This window comes from Octopus sinensis, linkage group LG16 (assembly GCF_006345805.1).
Source record: "Octopus sinensis linkage group LG16, ASM634580v1, whole genome shotgun sequence".
NCBI classification, from domain to species: Eukaryota; Metazoa; Mollusca; class Cephalopoda; order Octopoda; family Octopodidae; genus Octopus; species Octopus sinensis.
The window spans coordinates 41,320,381-41,339,368 of NC_043012.1; the positions used below are offsets into that span (position 1 = coordinate 41,320,381).

Here is an 18,988-nt window from a genome sequence, read left to right on the forward strand (position 1 = left end):
TTCAGTTTCCGTCTGCCAAATTCACTCACAAGGCTTTGGTCGGCCCGAGGCTATAGCAGAAGACACTTTCCCAAGGTTCCACGCAGTGGGACTGAACCCGGAACCATGTGGTTGGTAAGCAAGCTACTTATCCACACAGCCACTCCTGAGCGAACAATGAAGTAAGCCACTTAAGAAAAAGCAAAAGAACGATTTCGAGTACAATTAAACCATGTGAATGTAATGTGGCAGGCAGTTGTCCACAACCAAATAAAAAGTTGTATTCAAGGGAGTTTGAGATTTTAAAAATAATTATATAAGTGATCATAATAAGAGAGGAGATATCGATCTGGTCAGATCGTCAATTATGACAGTCAAATGGGTGGTAACGAAAAAGAAATTTGTTGAAGAATTTTGCATTTATACAGAACGATTTGCTGGTATTTTAATTTAGTAAATGGATCCTCTTAAGACAATTGCATGTGCTTCGCCATGCACGGCTTGCGGAAATTTTCTATCGTCAGTTCAGGGTTGAAATCTCTATTCTATTAAATCCAATTAATGCGTCGTTTTGAATTTCCCTATCAACAAAAAGACAGTATTTCTTTTTCTACTTTTGCATGCTAACAGAAGTACATATTGCGTTATAATGTTTTAAAAGTATTAATGGTGAGTTCAGAAAAGTATTTCGTTTGGCATTTATTGACAATGTTCTCCGACAGAGATAGAAGCGGAAGGGCGTTCACTAATATTAGTGTAATTACAATTAACAGTGTAATGTTCCCTACTAAGGAATATTTTTCCTTATTAAAAGAAGCAAAGATTTGGGCTACTTTAGATGTGGAGGGATGAAATAACTTCACAATTTCTTTGTTAAATAAACAGTTTATATCGGAGAAGAATATTTCAGCAAATCAAGTAATTAGATCTGAATTATCTTTTCATATTTCGGATGCTCCGAGTATTACCTACATTGTATTAATAAAGATAGGGTTTCTAATAACATTTTGCGGAGCGTTTTTTGAACAAGTATCTTTGTCTGAGCGCACCATTGCACAGGGGTTCACATTGCAACAGAACTACCACATTAGAAACCCCGGATGAACCCCACCCCCTATCTACACTAAGTATAAAATAGATATTTTCGTTACGTTCGCTCATAGTAGCGGGCTCTTTATAATATATAGAATGTATTTTTTAAAAATATTGGCTAATTTATCTTAGATAATTAAAGTGAATTATTAGGAACTCAGTTCTTACTGACGCTGTCAAAAATTTGTTTATGTAAGAATTTCATTAGATTTATGATAGCAGATCAAATCGAACGGCTGACAGAAACATCTAAACACTAACTGTAGTCTTATCAGTGTCTAGAGCAACGGTTCATAAGCAATTGTCTGTAGCATCCCATTTAAATAGTTGTCATGCTAGCGTCCACCTAAGTTGCCAGTGAGGTATCACAACAAAACTAACTGAGACATAGTAAAGATTGTTTGCCAACAAAACATGGCAGTCCTGGTTTACGATAACTGTTGCTGTAATTTAGCCCCAGGAGAAATCATTTCCAGTTGGCTATACGGCACAATCTGTGTCCTTATATTTTCGAACAAGGCAATCTAAAGACACATATCGTGTCGTATAGCCAACTGGAAATGATTTCTCCTGGGGCTAAATTACAGCAACAGTCATCCTAAACCAGGACTGCCATGTTATGTTGGCAAACAATCTTTACTACAAAGTCCTGTTGCTGAATATCTCACGTTGTGTGATCTGAAAATAGTAATTTCTAAATTAAACATGAATGATAATTTTAAAATTTTACTCAAATGGAGATCACAATGTAGCGTGGCACTCCGTCGGTTACGACGGCGATGGTTCCAGTTGATCCGATCAACGGAAGAGCCTGCTCGTGAAATTAACGTGCAAGTGGCTGAGAACTCCACAGACACGTGTACCTTTAACGTAGTTCTCAGGGAGATCCAGCGTGACAGGGCTGGGCCTTTGAAAAACAGGTACAACATAAAGAAAGAGTAAGTGAAAGTTGTTGTCAAAGAGTACAGCAGGTTTCACCACCATCCCCTGCCGGAGCCTCGTGGAGCTTTAGGTGCTTTCGCTCAATAAACACTCACAACGCCCTATCTGGGAATTGAAACCGCAATCCTACGACCGCTAGTCTGCTGCCCTAACCACTGGGCCATTACGCCTCCACGTAGATCACAATACACGAAGAAAACTAGCAAGAAACATAAAATTAAAAGTGAATTAATCGTGTTCACAGATGCCTTTAGCCCAATATATATTTATCTCCCATTTTATTTTAATAACCATTATTAGTTTCACCATGACTAGTATAATTACTATTATCAATAATTATAATCGTTTGTGGGATCTTTTCACTTTGACCGGCAGATTTTTGAAATAATTTCTTTGTAACTAAACACTTTTAAACTTCGTATACTGGTAGTGTGTTACATAAAACATCTTTTTCTCTTGGCTTTCTTGAGAAAATTCTGTAGTTTGTAAGCTATTTGTTGTTTAATTTCTTGTATTTCGGCAATTTCAACCAATCAATGACGTCTATTGAGGTGAATACAATTTCTGCCGTAACATCTTTGATGTAAAGAACGGCTGAGAAATCTCACGACTTGAACGCTTTTGATCATAGGTTGGCTCGATCAAGTCTGGCTTGGGCTAAACGCCACCACCACCACCAGTGACAACAACAGTAACAACACTAAAAGCAATAATGGCGCCACATGCAACAGAAAAATAAATCTGTTTTTCTATATATAAATATATAAAAGGATATCCTGGAAACTTTAAAACAATTCCAATGTCACATCACTTGTTTAGTCTAGCAGCGCCCCCTGTTGAGAATTTAGGAATTCTTTATATTTAGTTTTCGACAAGAAAAACAAAGACAAGATTCGACACATAAATTTGTCATTTGAAATACTCCGAGTTAATAAAAGCAGAAAATATTAGAAAAGAAAAAAAAAACTTGTTTTATTGATTCAATGTTTTCTTTTCTTTCTTTCCTTGTTTTTATTCTTTTCTTTTCTTTTATCGTTTCTATTCTTCTACTGTTTTATTTCTTTTCTTTTTTACGTGCTTAGGGAAATACCAAGATGTGGTAACAGCTTGCATATATCGATGCTACACTGTCCACACACATTCACACATACATACATACATATATTCGTAAATACATGTGTACATACATACACACACACACATACGTATATATACATATATATATACATGTTGTTTCAGTCATTAGACTGCGGCTATGCTGGAGTACCGCCTTGAGTCGAAGAAATCGACCCACGACTTATTGTTTGTAAGCCTAGTACTTATTCTATCGGTCTATTTTACCGAACCCCTAGCTACGGTTGTCAAACGATGGTGGGGGAGATAAACAACAGACACACAAATACACACACACACACACACACACATATATATATACAGATATATATATATATATATACACACGACAGGCTTCTTTCAGTTTCCGTCTACCAAATTCACCCACGAGGCTTTGGTCTGCCCGAGGCTATAGCAGAAGACACTTGCCCTAGGTGACATGCTGTGGGACTGATCCCGGAACCATGTGGTTGGGAGGCAAGGTTCTTACCACTCAGCCACGCCTGCGCCTATATACATTATATATATATGTGTTTGTGTATGTTTTGTCTCCCATCACCACTTGAGAACAACATATAGATGGCTGTGTTGTAGAATATTTGCTACCGAACCTCATACTCCCAGAAACAATTCCATAGCATGGCCCCTTGGGCAAGTGATTTCTGTTATAACCTCGGGTCGACCAAAGTCCTGTGATTGGATTCGGTGGGTGGAAACTGAAAGAAGCCCCTCATAAATATACATGTCAACGCACGTGTATATTTGTGTCTGTTGTTGTTCTCCATCACCGCTTGTCAACTGGTGTTGATGTTTTTATGCCCTCGCAACTTAGCGATCAGCAAGAGAGACCGATAGTATGTCTTCAAGGTACCCCAGCATGGTCGCAGTATAATGACTGAAACAAGTGGAGGAAAAAAAACTAGGTATGCATGTATTTGTGCAATTGCATGTGTGATCACCTTCCACCATCGCTTGACAAAAAGTATTTATGTCCCTGTCACATAGCTCTCGGCAAAATGAGAGCGATAAAATACCAGCATGAAAATGGAGTGCTTGTGTCGATTTGTTCGCCTAAAACCCTTTCAGGTGGTGCCTTAAACACCCACAACGCCACAATCGAAAGCACGATCCTACGACCGCGAGTCCGCTGCTCTAACCACTGGGCCATTGCGCCTGCGGTGCTCGCATATATATTTAGAGACTGGCTAATATTTACAAATTAGAGAATTTTTTGAAGAAATCTCAAGCAAAGGTCGATAAAATTCGATTTCGATTCTTTGAAATTGACCGTTCGGCAGTTGATACATTAGGTTCTGAATGGAGGGAGAATGGGGGTGGGTGTCATTAAGGTCAAAGTTCATAAGCAGAGCATTGATATGGTTTTTGACCTAAAAATAACCCCAATTAAACTCTCACACACGTGTAAATAAATATATGTATGTGTGTGTGTATTATATATATATATATATATATATATATATATATATATATATATATATATAATACACATGCGCACACATATATACATATATATAGCTCTCTTGTAGAAGAGGAATTTTTTTGCTCATTCGACTCTTTGGTGCTAAGTTTATGGTGTTAGCATTTAACAGTCGCAAATATATCGGCCAAAACCATGGATTACTGTTTAAAGTTATTCGTTTATTCCTCTTTGCTTTTAAAGCCTGCCTTTAGCCAAGATTTTTCTCTCAACAACTTTCATTCTTTAACCGAAAGGTAAGTCAAGCTAGAATTATTAGACAATTATCTATAATAATAATTTCCAAATAATCTTTGTGTTTTATTGTTGAGCCCCACGTCAATCGTTATTGAGTAGATATAAAAACTGATATATGTATATACATATATATATATATATATACATACGAGGGGGGTGCTGAAAAGTACCTGGTTTTCGGGGTGTCGCGAAAGGCTTGGTAGGAGGCCCAAACTTCCGAGTTCTTTTAAAGGACATAAAACCGAAGGACCGCTGCAATAACTGTACGAATTAGAATTAGAGAGGGGAATATGTTGAAAAAAATCATAATTAAGATCCTCCTGTATTTTGTTTTGCCCAACACCAGAGACTTTTCGGCATCCCTTCCTATGTAATATATGTGTGTGAATATTCTGGCTGAGTGTATCGCGGATTTACATGTCATCATCTCTTTTCAAAATGTTAGTACCGTAATTCACGGCATTGAAGATACACTTATGTTTCAAAAAGTAATAAGCTGGGTCTGCGGGGGTTATAGAATTACTCCGACTGGGGTAATTATATTTCAGAATATAAGCTGCTGAAATTAGAATATATCTAATATGTCCGTGCGCTTTTTAAGCCATGAAATACGGTATATACTTTGAGGCTTAGCTCCTATTTCTAGCAGTTTGTGTGTCACTCCTGTGAAGCTAGCTGGTTCATAGGGGCGAGGGAAAACTTGTAAAGGATTGGATAAAATAATTCAGTCCCTCCTTTCTTTCGAAACTGTTTTGACGAAAGACGTCCATTTCAGTGTACAGCAGGGGATTAGACTAATAACAAGAGCGCTCAGAAAGAGCAAGCCTCCGCCAAGACAACACCAACGTCCTCTCAACGGTCAGCCAGAGAAGATTTTTAAAATGAGAATATCTAAAATAAACTCGACTGTTCTCCCAAGCAAGAATACTAAAAGTGAACCTGACCGCTCTCAAAAATTAAGTAAAAAAAAAAAAAACGGGAAAAAAGCAATCCAGAATCCTTGTCCGGTACCGGATCGATTCCAAAATCTAAACAGTTCATACCAATTACGAGGCAAAACATCCCTGAAAGTTTCATCCGAATCCATCCGGCGGTTCTTGAGATATCTTATCTACGGACAAACAAACACACACGACTGAAAACAATACAACCGCCTTCGCGAAGGCGGAGGTAATAATAATATTAATGGTTTCAAATTTTGTCACAAGGACAGCAAGTTTGGGAGAGGGGGATGAGTCGATAAAATTGATTCTAGTTTTCAACTGGTCTTTATTTATCGATCCCGAAAGGATGAAGGGGGAAGTCGACCTCGGCTGAATTTGAACTCAGATCGTAGCGTCTGGCGAAATATACCGAACAACATTTCGTCCGGCTTGCTAAAGATTCTGCCAGCTCGCCGCCTTAATAATAATAATAATAATGATGATCATTATTATAATAATTATTATTATGATTATTATTAGTGGTGGACTGGCAGAGTCGATAGCTCATTGGACAAAATGTTAGCAGCATTTCTTTCAGATTTACGTTCTAAGTTCAAATGGCGCCGAAGTCAGCTTTGCGTTTCATACTTTCCTGCTTGATGAAATAAGTACCAATTGTTCACTTAGGTCGATAAAATCGATTTGGCCCTTCCTTGAATTTACTGGTCTTGTGCCAAAGAAACGAAGTTTAATTAAGACAGAAAACAAATGCTCCGCAGCATTTCTTCCCTGCCTTTACGTTCCGAGTTCAAATGATGCTGAAGTCGACTTTGTCTTTCATATCTTCGGGGTCGATATAATAAGTACCAATTGAGCACTCTTGTAATCAAATAACCACCTCCCTTTAAAATTGCTGCCTCTGTGCCAAAATTTGAACGATGGCAGAGCAAGAACTCTTATAGGAGCGGGCAAAATATCTAGTCGTATTTACTTTTGGCCCTTTGCGATTTGAATTAAAATCGCAACCCATCGGTTAACTGATGGCAGATATCGAATGAACTCTCTTAACATGCTTGTTTGCGTGTCTCTTTAGTTTTTACATTCCAATCCAAGCAGGTTTAGTTTTCCTTTAAACTGGAACTCCAAACTCCGATCCAAGTAAGGATCCATAGGAAATTGATCAATTGTGCACCAAACAACAGCGTCTTAAATTTAGTAAGCATTTCATAAACTAGTTCATTGAAAATTTATATAGATAGTCACAACTGGAACGCTTTATTACGGTAAATTTTTACTACGACACTTGTTTCCCGAATCAGATCGACAAACTTTCGGAATAGCTCTCGCTTACCTCATGAAGAGCGGAAATAGCTACAAATTTTGTGGATATTTCCTTTTGTGAAAAGCTTTTCGTTCCAGTTTTTGCGTCGCTCAGCCACAATTCTGCGCCCTTTCACTGCAAAGATTTTATTACCCTTACTTTTTAGAAATTTAAAACGCCAAGGGCTTGAAAACTCTTGATCTTGAGCATGTGCGATCAGAGACGACTTAGGAGTTAGTTGCAATTTTTAACTGTGATAAATTTTAAAATGACTATTAGTCATAATAAAAAATTAAAAATGGTAAATCAGAATTCCTACAAATATTAGTGCCAGATTTAACTGTAGACGCTTCAAACTGTTTTTACGTATGTAATACTACCTTTCTCTTTTATCAATTAGAAAATTAAAATCCTGCTGGAAGCGCGTTCGTCTTTCTATGGTTTTAAGATCGATGAAAATAATGAGAAACAGCTACCAGTGATGTCATCGATTGAATAAGTTGTATCTCTTCCACTCCACCCACATTAAACATCCATCTTTGGGCCAAATTTAGGAATCAATAGATACATTTTCACATATATTTTATTTTATTTGTTAATTAAGAACACAAGAAGATGAAATGAAGTATTTTGAAATTGCAAAGTTATTCTGGATCAAATTATTTGACAGCAGTAGAAAGGTTTGCTTTCTTCAACTCGTGTGTAGAGAACTGCTTTCTCTATACATTCTCGTTGGAATCGAGACCTGAACTGTGAAAAAGGAATCTTCAAGGTCCCGTTTATATTACACTCACCGGCCCCTTTTATGACGTGAGCACAAGACCAACGAGGATATTTATGGACACGTTCCACCCATCGGTACACTTTTTGTTCAATACGAAGACAGCTCTGCGAGTTACTTCTATCGAGCTGAACACTAGGCCATACAGGATGATAGATTTTGGAGACTTCTGCACACACAACACAAAACCCACTCAGCTCTGTTGATATTATTGGCAGAAATACAAGTGAAATTAATGATCGTCTGAAGATAATGCAGGGGAGATATTCGCGTCGCAACCTTATGAGACGCAATTCTGTTGCAGCCGATAAACAAAGAGAATTTTATTAACGGAATAATTTAAGTTGGTGATTGACAGAATCGTTGATATTGGACAAATTGTTTTGAAGTATTCAGTTACAGTTCCTCAGACTCTGGGCTTAAATTCCATGGGAGGTCGATTTACATTTTATCCTGCCGGGGGTTGACGAAATAAGGTATCTGTCGCATATTAGTCGTTACAACCGACTGTTCCTTCTCCTTCATATAAATAAGTAAACAAATAATAGGCATTTGGGTCAGTTATGATTTATTAATTTGGTAATCGATTGAGCATCAGATTAATTATATACGATCTGAGTTCGAAAGGCGGCGAGCTGGCAGAAACGTTAGCACGCCGGGCGAAATACGTAGCCGTTACGTTCTGAGTTCAAATTCCGCCGAGGTCGACTTTGCCTTTCATCCTTTCGGGGTCGATAAATTAAGTACCAATTACGCACTGGGGTCTATGTAATCCACTTAATCTGTTTATCTGTCCTTGTTTGTTCCCTCTGTGTTTAACCCCTTGTGGGTAGTAAAGAAATATATATATACGATCTGAGTTCGAATCATGCCTGATTCTACTTTACATACCATCACTTATGAGTCGATTTATAACGCTAAGTCCTGCGTTCGATATAATTGACAGGCATCTCCCTTTGTGGTTATGTTGCGAATGATTATTTTTTTAATTATTATATCCATACCTATCTCCAAAATGATGGAGAAGGTGGTGATTTAATTAACTTCATATTCTTTTCTTTAAATATGTCGCCTTTTATAATTGCCACACACACGCTTGCGTGCAAATCAAATATATTTGTCAGTTTGACGCATAGCCGACCACACTGAGTTAATTGTGAAGCTGAGACATTCAAAGTCTAAACTAGCTCTCCTTGATCATTACACACCACATTACTTGTTTGTATTTCAATAAATGTGTGTGAAAGAGAGAGAGAATCTTAATTGGAAAGCGTGTATAGCAGTGTTATGGAGTAAAGTGTAAGCTGCCACAGTGGCGACTACAGGACTCGTATTTGCCATTTGACTTTGTTGCCAAGTTACTTAAATTACAGGAAAAGAATCTTGGAGGGAGACAGCATGTCACGCTCACACACATTCCTTCTAGCAGTAAATTACAACAGGGAAAGAAACCCTTAGTTTGACACGTACTTGTCAGCGTTGTTGTTGTCGTTGCTAAGTTTCTCCAAGTAGGGTGGACAATTTCTATGATCGTTGCAGACCTTCTTGCAATGTCGGAGAGTCCTAAAGGGCCGAGAGTTCCATGGCGTCGTGTTCACCCTTCTTCCGTCACCGCAAATATCGTAATTGGTTTGTTGTAAACCTCTACTTCATGACGTTACTGGTCACCAAAACAGGATATAAACTGTGTCCACATTATTCCAATACGATCTGTCTGTCTCTCTCTCTCTCTCTCTCAATATTTGATGTTTTCTATTGTTTTGTTTCATTTATGCGTTGTAGGTTATGGTTATACAATAACGAAATCGCGTGTCCCACTAACACGACGACTGGCAATTTCCTGCTTGCCCATCCGGATTATTCGAAATCTACAGAACCACATCTGAACGACAGCATCACAGGTTAGTCATTTCTCTGTAAGAATCGTTGTATCTCTTTGACACGCTCTATTATGCTCTCTCTCACCGCTACTCTCTCTCTCTCTCTCTCTCTCTTACTGACCAAATTTATAATATATTTCTTTACTAATAATATATTTCTTTACGCCCAGATTTATAATATATCAGTCAGACATATATTACAGTATAGCTGCTGCTACGTGCGTGCCTATTTATGTATGTTTATATACAATGTGTGCGTATATAATTATATATTGTATGTGTGTGTTTGCAAAGTTTCGTAGCCTAGTGGTTGGATTATAGGCCGCACAATTTTTAATTCATAGTCTGCTACCTGGAACGGTGGCGGGTTGTTTTTGTGCACCGACTCTGGTGAATTATTATTATTATTATTGTTATTATTGCTGTTGTTGTTGTTATTTTTATTATCAATGTTGTTGTTGTTATTATTATCAATGTTGTTATTGTTATTATTATTATTATCAATATTGTTATTATTATTATCCTTATTAATAATAATAATAATCATGCATATAAGTAAACTGTTTGCAATAGTAAATTGGTGGAATGATAGAGAGAGCAGAAAGTTAGACAAAATGCATATAAGTTTCTATGTTCTGGTTTCAATCCCCAGCGAGGTATACTTTTTCTTCTATCGTTTTTATGGTTGATTCCAGATGTATACTGGGTGCCATTTAATTGACTACACCCATTCCTTAAATTCAATGCATTATGTCAGATCTTAAAAAAAAAAGAAACGGTAGTAATAATACTATCAGTTGCATTCTTTTCTCATTCCCAGTTGCCACCATATGGGTGAGGCTGCCACAGGGCGACGTGTTGTTCAGAGACAACATCCCAACATCGTTCCAACTGAATTTCCTGTGTAATCCTTCGGTGAAGTCGCCTTTTGATAAATGTCCGGTTGGTAACTGCTTCGTGTTGTCGACTACAGACGACCAGCGCGAAGGAGACGACAGCATAGCATTCGTGAGTATTGTAGGAAGCACACACGTTATACGTACACACACCGAGACTCAGAACTCACTCACCAACACACACACACACACACACATTACGAAACTCACAACTTACCCACTCAGCGATCCACACACAAGCACAACCACGCACTCACACACAAAAACGCACATACAAACACATGCACATACAAACACATGCACAAACACACATGCACAAAAGAACACAAACACACACGCACGCACATGCACACTCACGCGCGCACACACACACACACACACACACACAACACTCTCGCACACACAAACAAAACCCGCACTACACCCGTACACAAACACATTCCCCAAGCCTAACTACCTCCCCAAGCCACACTCCCTCCCCAAGCCACACTCCCTCCCCAAGCCACACTCCCTCCCCAACCATTTAAACATCCTCTTCTCTGTCGCCATTAACCCATTATAAATATTTTGATCTCTTAACCTTATTTACTAACTTTCCATAAATATTTATAAACGTTGTTTCTGAAACATATATCAATGACTCTTTCCATATAAAAACTTTATTTTTAATCTCGTATAAATGGCTCCGTATATAAATATTTCGATTTATGTAAACATTTCCATATGCATAACCTTTGTATATTAACAATGTGTGTTTTGTTTCTGTCTAAACTTTCATTTGTAGAAACCACGTGTCGATGTGCTGGAAGTCGAGGTAATATTTTCTTACTAAATTTAAATCATATATTTGTCTGTTAGTTCATATTTTGTATTTTTATATCGATTTTATTCTCGAAAACAAAACCTCTGACTATCCAATGTGACTGAAAAATTACAGAATTTTCTATTTAACTAACATAAATAAGAAAAGCAACATATATTCTGTATATTGTGAAGGTTTGTATGTTTGAAGGTTTGATAAAAATTGCGTTAAATAATGAATAATGTCCATATATAGTCAAAATCAGCTGTAGACATTTTGTAACGACCCAAATGTCACTAAGCTGTGTTGTCGAAAGTTGCTTAAAAATAGGATATTTAATATTTTGGGTGCAACATCTTGCAACGCACCTTGTGACGTTTCGCTGTCGCAGTGTGCTTTTAAGCATGTGGAATTTTACTTCAGATAATTTTAACATGTCTTCCTTTTAGATATCAGAAAATAAAATTTCTCTCGAAGACGTCTAGAGTTTCCTTGGGTGTGACTATGGTAATGGTACTAACCACTTAACTAATTTGGCATTGCTGGAAAAAATGAATAAAATAGAAACACATTAATGCTTGCTTTGGTGTTACATTAAAACGATTTTACATTCAGTCGAAGGATCACTCAATACCTTTTGTAGAGTACAGATTTATTTATCTTTAACAAGAATAGTATTGACAGTAACTTCGGAGTTTCAGCTTGCTACACTGTCATTGGACGATCCAATAATCGCTCGGCGAGCCGAAAGTTTGAAGTCACTGTCAAAGCTATTCTTACTAAATTATATAATATATAAAGATGCAGGCGCGGCTGTGCGGTAAGAAGCTTGCTTCTTATTCACATGGTTCCGGGTTCACTCCCACTGCGTGGCACCTTGAGCAAGTGTTTTCTACTAAGTCTTCGTGTTGACCAAATGTGTGTGTGTTTTTGAGTCTCTTTGTCCCCTCGCTATCGCTTGACAACCGATGCTGATGTGTTTACGTCACCGTAACTCAGAAGTTCAGCAAAAGGAACCGATAGAATAAATACTATGCTTACAAATAATGTCTTGGGGTCGATTTTTTTCGACTAAAATCGTTTAAAGTAGCGCTCTAGCATGGCCGCAGTCAAATGGCTGAACAATGTAAAAGAATAAAAGCCCATGTAGGATAGAAATACTTAATTAGCTCTGTTATTTAAAACTTACCACCGTTTTTGTTTGAGTCTTTGGTTATAAATATATTCTGTTATAGAATGTACATTGTAACTTAAGTACCATATGTATTTAGATAATTATGTAACCACCATGTAATATACATTGAGTGAAATACCGTGAATATACGAATGTTTTCAGATGTGCGCTTGTACAGAAACGTCGCAAGGAGAAATATGTAACATAAGAATGAGTTGATTTGAGTGGTGGGATAATACCAAGGGAAACAACTTAATTTTCAAATGTTACAAACTGTCCGCTAGAGTGATTGTATACCAACATGCATCTGCTCGACGCTTTATATGTATTGCAAATTCCTGCTCAAAATATATTGTCAGATGATTTCTTAAACTAAACATGAATATCTATTACAATTTATATTCTATAACGGAATACATTGCCATATATATTCCCATAAACACCTCACGAATGAACAATTGAAAGTAGACTACAATCCATTTGGTTGGAGGAATGATCGCCAAATAACAAACACGTGAACTGAACTGATTGAATGTTAAAACTCTCATTTAGAAGCAATTCTAAATGTGTTTTCTTTTCAGTCTGTCTTCAAATATCTGATGCGAATTTGTTCTTTATCTTTGAAACTCTAATTAATAGGGAGTTGAATCATTGTTATTAAACAACGCACGCACACATAAACACATTACTAATTACATGAAGGCGCATTGCTGAGTGCGTCGGACTCTCAAAATATATACATACGTATATATATATATATATATATATATATATATATATGTACACCGAATGATATCTTTACCCTGATATATATATATATATATATATATATATTATATATATATATATATATATATACACACACACACACCGAATGAGATCTTTACCCTGATATATATATATATATATATATATATATAATATATATATATATATATATATATATATATATATATTATATATATATATATATATATGTACACCGAATGATATCTTTACCCTGATATATATATATATATATATATATATATATATACACACACACACACACACACCGAATGAGATCTTTACTCTGATATGTATACACACACACACACACAAATATTGTATCATATCGCATTATTCAGTTTACGCTTTGTTGTCCATAAATATTTTCTTATATTTCTTTTGTAGAATGTAATCAACGTGACATCTTCTGATGCTTGTAGTAGTTCAAAGCAACTAATTCTGGGAATCGTTCCTCAGCAGTGTCTGACCCTTCCGCCACATGATTCAACTACCCCTTCCAGCGGATCTCTCGTAGTTTTTATCATATCTGTGTAAGAGAACTCATAAATCTTATTCCGTATGTTTGCCCGCTTCACTTCAATATACCTGAGTATATTGTAATGCAGAAATAGCTGGCGTTGAGAAATTATTCGAGCCGTGTTCTAATCGCCATCATGTTCGATTGATCTGTTGTTCTTTTTTGCGGGATTGAGAAAATAGTAGATCGGTCATTTCCAGATCGATGTATTGGCCCCTCAAGTTATGGAGCCTTGTCTCGAATTCAGAAATTAAAAATTTTGATATGCAGTAAAATAGTAGTTGCCGAGAAAATATGTTAGACCTGAGTCAGTAAATAATAAGTACAAAATGTTTCTTTGGGGTAGGGATAGGGAAGAGGTTTCGTTTTCGGTAAGGGTTTTAGGCATAGATGAAATGTCTACTTTTGTTTTAGTAAATTAAAATTTAGTTTCTTTTCAAAAATAAACTTAAAAGTGGTGTCTAACCGAGATACTTATTAAGCTTTAACATCCAACGGTGGTGCCCCAGCATGGCCGCAGCTTTCGGACTGAAACATTTTTAAGGATTTAAAGATCTACTTCTAAGAATAGTCATTTTCTTGGATTGTCTGAATTTTAAAGCAAGGTATACTTTGGTAGGTGACTCAAATAGTCCAGTCTCTGATACTGGACTGTGTGACCACGGAATGTGAGTTCAGGCATGGCTGTATACTTGAGTCTGTTTTGCCTTTACAGGAATTTACGGTTCAATTCCACTGTAGAGCACTTTGGGTATACCAAAACCTTGAGAATTAAATGTTCTCGAAAAACTACGTGGACTCAGTCTGAAGGACTTTTCTTATTTTGGTGTGGTTGACTTGAATCTGGCACTTGATAAATCTCCACCAACACCATCGTCGCAGCCACTTGACAGGAGTCCATACGGTTGCCCTATCGGACGAATGATGATGATAATCATTTCTACTGGAATCTGAAGGCCTCAAATTTGGTGGCAGGGATTAAGTCGATTACACCGACCCCAGTACTCGACTGGTACTTATTTAATCGACCCCGAAAGGATTAAAGGCCAAGTCGACCTCGGCGGAATTTGAACTCAGAACGTAGCGTCGGGCGAAATAACGCTAAGCATTTCGTCTAACGATTCTGCCAGCTCACCACCTTTAAATAATAATAATAATAATAATGATAATGAGGGTTTTTAGTTTTGGCACAAGGTCAGAAAATTCGGGGAAGGCGTGGTTAGTCAATAACATCGACTCCATTCCTAGGATTCAACTGGTACTTAGTTTATCGACCCCAAAAGTAGGAAAGGCAAAGTCGACCGCAGCAGCATTTCAACTCAGAACTTGAAGGCGGACGAAAATGCCGCTAAACATTTTCTCCGTTCTGCTAACAATTCTGCCAGGTCACCGCCTTGCTGCTGCTGCTGCTGCCGCCGATGATGATATGTACTTGGTCACCCGACCTGCTATTATCAATGACCAAATCGATTTCAAATAACACCCACCCGTTTTATATAACGTGATCGCTACCCCGAATAAATAAGGACTAGTTTAATAGTCTAGAAAAAAATAAGACATAAAAATCCCAGAAATTTCCTAAATATATTCGATCAGAGCTGGCCAAGGTCTGAACAACAATTTTCAGTCGACGGGTCAATAAAGGAAGATGTACATGGTCAACCGACCTCCTAGAAATAACGGGGGAATCTCCTTCAAAGTAAACCCCACAATCGTTGTAAACAAGTAGATATTGAATAATCTAAGATGTTACACATCCTCCATGTTATATAAGACTACTTGATATAATTTCAGGTCGATTTGGCTGCTTTTACCAGCAGATCAAACGACCAACTCGATCTGTTATTGTTTATATATATGGTGATGATTGTGATGATATTTCATGGATACGATGATTTCTTTCTTTACCTTCTTTCTTTCAACCTACAGACTATTAACCATTGTAATACTTTACTTCGTGTGTGGAACTTGCTGTAATTATATTTCGGGTTTACGTGGTTCTGATTCGATCCCACATATCAACTGTCTTACTCAATTAGGCGTAAGTAAATTATTTTTGCTTTCTTGCTTTTTTAATTTGTGTAAATCACCCCACCTCTATATCCATTGTTTCAGTAAGTCATTCAGAGGTCTTTGTAAAAAGTACGATATTATTTTTTTGAAATGGTTCATCTTGAAGAAAATAAGCCAACATCGACTGAGTGTAAGTAATGCATTGTCGGGATCTTTGGCGAAAATATAATACAATGAAAGAAATTATTTCATTGCGGTTCTTTTGCATGTTGAGTTCAAATTCAATCAAGTCAACTTGGCCTTTCACTGTTTCGATAAAGCAGAGTGCAAGTTTTTATGTTTGTTCTACACACACATAATTTTATAGACATATTAAGACTGTTTCTGAAAAATATCTACACTCATTAGCACACCAGAAGAAATTATATAACGTAGGTTCCATATATTATATGATACTGTGATACTAGTGGTGTGAGATCTCCGTTGACAGGCCCTTGATAATATTTAAGTTTGAACACGTCGATTATGCAAGTTGCTACCTTCAGTTCTCTGTTGCTATGGAATTTTGGGGGTATATAAAGAGTGGCTACTTGGCCCTCTGGAATTGGTTAAACCTATGATGTGAGCCCAATAAAGTTGGAAGACTCAATTAAGGCTGTTCATCATTTTTCATTCTACGGAAAAATAAATTTGCCGTGTTTATATGCATACTCCATGAGTTTATTATATATATACATAATCCTTTTTACTAACGGTAAAAGGACTGAAATTTGGGGGCAGGGTACTAGTGCTACTTAATTTAACGCAAAATCAACCTCGCCGGAATTTGAACTCAGAACGTAGCGACGTGCGAAATACAACTAATAATTTTGTCCGATGTGCTAACGATTCAGACAGTTTACCGCCTTAATAATAGTAATAATAAAAATAAATCGAGTGATCTACCCGATGTCCTTCGATACTACGGACTGCACTGTAATCATGTCAGGAATACGGTCTATGACCTTAAGCATGTGTGGAATGCACGTAGCGACGCATTTATACTCTCCATTCAAAGATTATTGTTATTATTATATTTACCCTACATTATATCGGCACAGCTCAGTACAATTTCAAAACTGGTACTGCCAGGTGGTATCATTTGTCTGTGACCAGGATAATAGCATAGGAGAATTTATATGCATATTCAAAACGTTCCTGTAGATGAACGTAAATGATATAACACACACATACGAGTGTTCTGAAAAGTTCCCGATTTTAAAGGCATCGCGAAAGGCCTAGAGGCTGAAAGTGCCGTGTTCTTTTACAGAGCTTAGAAAAACTGAAGGACCGCTGCAAAAAGTGCGGGAATCGGAGAATGTTTAATGAAATCGTAATTAACTGATCCTTCTTTGTTTTCTTTTACCCAAAGCCAGTAATTTTCCTGCCCCCTTCTCATGTGTGCATGCGTGAAGTCTATTCAATTAATTTTCTAATTCTTTCTTTTACAGCGTTGTTTTCAAGACATATGGTATAAAATAAAATGCCGTGACCGCTATCGAGGCCCATATCAAGAAATATGAACAATAGATTATATAGCTGTGTATATATATGTACCGGTGTGTGTGTGTGGTAGATGAATATATGCGTCTACTGCCACAAGGATTTAGCTGGTTGTAGATACAGGTATTCGTGTCCTCCGCATCTTGATCTGATGGAATTAAACCTAGTCTTCCATTAAAGAACGGTTAAAAATAAATATGTAGAGGATACAATTTAAGAATAAACAAAAACTGTCTGAAATAAATGTTACTATGAATTATATAAAACATTACATATTATAGAATATTGTTATACATTTCGATATTGTATTTGTTTCTCAGGATATTATAAATGTATTTATCTAAACAGGAAAAGAAACACGAATGGAAATAATAAATAATCATATTTATCTCTCAATGTTCGTTTCTCCTGCGTTTCTTCAGCGGTTGGCCCATCAGACATTACTCGCCAAAAAGCAGGCCAAGTCACTAAAATATAAATAATTAGCAAACATCACAAATATCACATGTGGTATAAATTACGCCATATATTACTGTTAAGTTAATCCTATAAATAAATGTTTTGCTTAGTGTAATATTTCGTACACTCTCTAATATCATATATATAGTACTGCGAGCTAAATATTCTGGAGTTTATTAAATTTATATAATTATGACCAATGTTCATTTATCTAACCCTTAACTACGAAATTAGATTTCATTTATTTAACCCTTAACTGAAAAATTACGTTTCATTTATTTAAACCTTTAACTGCGAAATTACATTTCAAGGAGTTTCCAATATTCATGTTAAATGTTGACTGAAATTAACTCAATAAACTTAATATACTGCAAAAAAATATTTTCAAGCTTGATATTTCTTAGCAGAATATAATTTGATCTATCCGCAGTCAAAGGTAATGAAACTTTTAGAGGCTATAGCTGATTTCCGCATGTGTCACACTAAAGATACTTGAAAAGGATTCTGAGAACGTACTTGCAAGACCACATACTCATTTGAAGACATTCTAAAGAGACACCATGTGACCCTCAAGCGAAATCACCAAAGAAGGAAAACATGCAGATCATATACGTCTTCTACCAGAACAACTCCCATTTGAAGACAGTTCAAATGGACAGGGAGGAAACGAAAGAGGGGAAGAATGAAAACGATATGGCACAAAACCTTCATAACCGACATAAGAGAGAGGTCGCCATTATCGCGGGGGCGGATATAAAGAAAACTGCAGCTAATTCAAATGTTTTCGTTTGCCCAGGAGGGGCTAAAATTGCTATTAATACACAACCAATGCAGCAAACTTATGCTGACGCACATCTAAAACAGCAAACTCTATATGGAATCCCCTTCCAGGTACAAAACATAAAATATACACAACATTCGATACAACCGCATTTATGTAATAAACAACTCTGTACAAATTCTATTGAATAGCTGTCCTATAATGTAACAATCCCTGCACAACTCCTACACCGCAATCTTTACGCATTCA

General features: G+C 36.8%; 1 protein-coding gene and 1 long non-coding RNA gene across 2 annotated transcripts in view; both read left to right on the top strand.

Moving 5' to 3' along the window:
* The window catches only part of LOC118766616, a 7,115-nt gene extending 6,394 nt beyond the window's left edge, over positions 1-721 (top strand). Inside the window, exon 3 of the long non-coding RNA XR_005002554.1 lies at positions 711-721. This is a non-coding gene — a long non-coding RNA (uncharacterized LOC118766616). The remainder of the gene's footprint in view (positions 1-710) is intronic.
* Positions 722-4,689: 3,968 nt separating this feature from the next.
* Positions 4,690-18,016, top strand: LOC115220316. The gene is made up of 7 exons (XM_029790419.2): positions 4,690-4,860; positions 9,669-9,787; positions 10,587-10,774; positions 11,447-11,476; positions 13,812-13,957; positions 15,874-15,985; positions 17,448-18,016. Exons 1-7 carry the CDS (start codon positions 4,760-4,762, stop codon positions 17,517-17,519), a joined length of 768 nt encoding a protein of 255 aa, XP_029646279.1. The 5' UTR covers positions 4,690-4,759; the 3' UTR covers positions 17,520-18,016.
* The last annotated feature ends 972 nt before the right edge of the window (positions 18,017-18,988 follow it).